At 45.5% G+C, this 3836-nt stretch overlaps 1 protein-coding gene across 1 annotated transcript; it reads left to right on the top strand.

Moving 5' to 3' along the window:
* Window positions 1–949: 949 nt before the first annotated feature.
* LOC112344389 lies at window positions 950–2140 on the top strand. The gene has a single exon (XM_024669035.1). It carries the CDS (start codon window positions 950–952, stop codon window positions 2138–2140), a length of 1191 nt encoding a protein of 396 aa, XP_024524803.1.
* Window positions 2141–3836: the final 1696 nt, after the last annotated feature.

Genomic DNA, 3836 nt, shown 5'->3' with positions numbered 1-3836 from the left:
ATTCTGGTTTTAGGGCGCACGGCATCACACGACAATCCAGCCAGGGCGCACCATTTCAGGGCACAGCAGCAGCAATCCAAGGCAAACAAGCATGGCGCAGCAATCCAGCATACTGCGAAAGCATCCTTCTTCGCGATGGTGGGATGAGGTAAGTGTTCTTGAGAGCAGGGGGCATGGCCACAAATTATGGTCATGCAAATACTGCCCAATGGTGAACAAACTGAGTGGTGTTGATCGTGTGCGAGCTCATCTGTTAGGAGAAGGCCCAGGCAACAAGGATATTGTGAGTTGTCCTCTCATCCCAGGTAACAAGAAAGCGGATCTGCTCAATATGCAAAAGGTTATTGATTCCGAGAAAGGGGCAAGGGGGAAGAAACGGCCGAATGAATCTGGTGGTGCTTCTATGAGAATGGATGGCAATGTCCAAGGATTTCCACCGGTGGTATCATCCCAATCAAGTGGAAGTGGCTGCAGTTCCCTGTTTTTTAGCAAACAGAGTCAAGTCCATATTGTTGATTCGATGGATCCTGAGCGGAAGAACCGAGTTGATGTGGCTATCGGAAGATTTTTCTGGAATGAACACATTCCATTTGTCAAGGCTCGGTCACCTTACTTCCTCAACATGATACAGGAAGTTGCCAGGCATGGTGTGCCTTATGCACCACCAAAATATGATGATCTCTGGGATAAGCTTTTGGTGAAAGAGAAACGATTCATTGACATTGAGATGGCGTCCTTGAGGAAGCAATGGGAGCAGAGGGGTGCAACCATATGCGCAGACGGGTGGGCAGATAGGAGGAATCGGCATATCATGGGGCTTGTGGCATATAGTCAAGGATGAGGAGCTTTTTTGAAGGCTATCGACATTTCCTTAACAAGAAAAACAGCTGAAAATACTCTGCGCTGCTGGGAAGAAGGCATTAACATTGTAGGTGCAGAGAACGTTGTCATGGTTGTGACCGATGGGGAAAATGCAAACAGAGCAGCAGCAGCACTTTTGCAACAGAGGTACCCGAAAATTCAATGGGCAGCATGTTTTGCCCATTGCTTGAACAATGCCTTGAAAGACTTCGGTGTACTTCCATGGATGGCAACACTTCTGGAGCGTGGAAAGTCTTTGGTGATCTTCGTTAGAAACCACTCTCATATAGTGGCACTACTGGCGGAGTTTACTCACAAGCGATTGCTGCGTTATTGTGATACCAGGTTCGGCTACAACTTCATTATGATGGAGAGGCTGGTGGAGCTCCGAGAAGCTTTACAACAGATGTTCGTATGCCCTGCATACAGAGCAAGGCCTGAGTCGAAGTCGAGAGCAGGAAGGGACAGTTATGCAACGGTTTTTGATGGCAGTTTCTGGCAACAGGTTAAGGACATGCTAGAGGTGTCCAAGGATGTTATGCTGCTTCTTCGTGTTGTGGACGGTGATATACCTGCGATTGGAAAGATATATGAGTGCATGAATAGGTTGGATGCAAGTTTAGAGGAAGGACAGTCGGATTATGGCAGGTATAGGGAACTTCATCAGATCATGTCTAATAGGTGGCATGAGTATCACTCGCTCATGCACTCGGTGGCGTACATGTTGGACCCCGAGTTTCAGGAGTATGAAAAGCATGCTAACAGAGAGGTCATGAAGGATTGGAATGCTTATCTGCTGGCCATGTTTACATCCAGTGAGAGGGATGTGATACGTGATGAGCTTTTAACTTACCGGAGGATAGGAGGCATTTTCAACTCATATGATGCTAAGGTTGATCGCACTAAGAGGGGAGCTGTACGTTGGTGGGAGGACTATGGTTATGAAACTCCAGCTCTTCAGAAGTTGGCCATTCGAGTTCTAAGTCAGGCATGCTCATCGTCCTCGGTGGAGAGATTGTTCAGTACTTTAGAGCATGTTTCTTCAAAAAAAAGGAACAGACTTACCATGGACAGGACAGCGGATCTGGTTTTTGTGGCTTGCAACACCAGGTTGTTAACCTGCAAAAATGATCGTGATTACGACAAGTTTGTAAGCTACAAAGTCCTGGAGACAGTTCCTCATCCTGAAGACGAGCTTGAGTCAGGACAGGAAGAGGAAGATGGAAATGATGTCGAAGATCATGAGGTTGAAGATGACGATGAGATGCAGGATATTTGAGTAGTTTAAAAGTGTGAAGTAGTTTATGTGCAAATAAAAATATTAAGAATAATATAATAAAATATAGCATATTCCTATAATAATATAATAAGAAATAGAATATAATTTTTTAATAACATATTCTTAGAATATTCAGTAGAATATTCGTGAGCCGTCGTGGGCCGTGATCGTGTTCCGTGTTCGGGTTCCTGAAATCTGAGGCTCGTGTTCGTGTTCCGTGTTCGTGTTCGTAACTATGGTTGAATCAAGGAACAATTTTGATACTAAGTTGTAAGCAATTAAATTTTTCATTCTACTTTAGTCACTTTACCACACCTTTGATGATTTGGAGGAGTCTCACTCACAACCTTTATAAGTCTTATTCCTGACTTGAGGATATGCTAGCCCCGTGAATAGCATCTATGCCATTCAGCCTTTACATTTGGTCCAAATTCTCCATGTGTCCGATCCCATGACAAACACCCCAAAGGTACTAATAACCTATCAGCCTGTCACACTAAGGCCATGTCCATTCACCTCTATCACATTAGTAGTCCAAGACTATTTATATCACAACCCCGTCTCCTAAAGACTAGGCCATCTATTTAGAAGTGGTTATCCCAGAATTACACCTTAACATCCTTAGGATGTCTAAGGACATGGGGAACACCCTTTCCCAATGTCCCTTCCTCAATCCCCACCAAGTCCCTCTACATCTATAGCCATGCTCTCCAACATTGTCACTAGGTCAAGGCCTAATAGCCCAACCATTAAGTCCTATTGACCTTTAAGACTTTCTTACCTTGTGACCATGTTCTTGGTCACTACACAAGAGGATTGCTCCTTTTCCTTTCTATAGTCTGGGACTTTGGGATGACATTTCGAAATACCATAGCCCTACATGAGCCTCGTGGGTATTCTCCCCACCTTCCACCTTTGGGTGCCCTAGCCATGGGGCTAGAGAGTTCTGATGAGCCACACCAAGTATCCAACTAGGTAGTGCCACCCACACTTGGATTGGGAGCATCGACCATTGGATCTCCCAAGGAAGCTAGAGCCAGCTCTTAAACACCTTACCAAGGTACCCCATTTGTTTGTCCATATTCACTCTAGTTTTGGACTCCCCAGTGGTTATATCATCACCTAACACGTGGGTATAACCTTTTTGGGCCATATTAGCCTTTCCTGGCCAAATTGGTTCCATTGGAGTCCAACCCTCACACTCTCCTTACTATACTTTTGGAACCCCCTGCAGCTGCCCTACCCCCCAGGGGACGATTGCTTTGAGCTTTCACCCCACAATCTGTATTAATATTCGGACTCAATATCAGATTTGGACTCGGTGTCAGACTTGGACTCGGTCTAGGTGTAGGTCTTAGTCTCAGTTTTAGTCTTTATCTTGGACTCCATCTAGGGTTCCATCTCGGGTCCATCTCATACTCCATCTCGGGTCCATCTTGGCCTCCACCTCGGACTCCATCTCGAGTCCATCTCGGACTCCATATTGAACTCCATCTCAGGTCCATCTCGGACTCCACCGCAGACCCCATCTTGGGTCCAACTCGGACTACATCTTAGACTCTATCTTGGACTCCATCTCGGACTGCTTCGTGCTCATTCCTTAATAACTTTATTTGGAGTTTCACTCCCACTGCAAAAGCTCTGACTTAGATAGTTGAGAGTGGGAGTGAAAAAGTGCCCTATAGTAGTGGTTGAA

Source organism: Selaginella moellendorffii, unplaced genomic scaffold (genome assembly GCF_000143415.4).
Source record: "Selaginella moellendorffii unplaced genomic scaffold, v1.0 SELMOscaffold_4, whole genome shotgun sequence".
Taxonomy (NCBI): Eukaryota; Viridiplantae; Streptophyta; class Lycopodiopsida; order Selaginellales; family Selaginellaceae; genus Selaginella; species Selaginella moellendorffii.
This window is presented reverse-complemented; position numbering and strand designations above follow the sequence as displayed.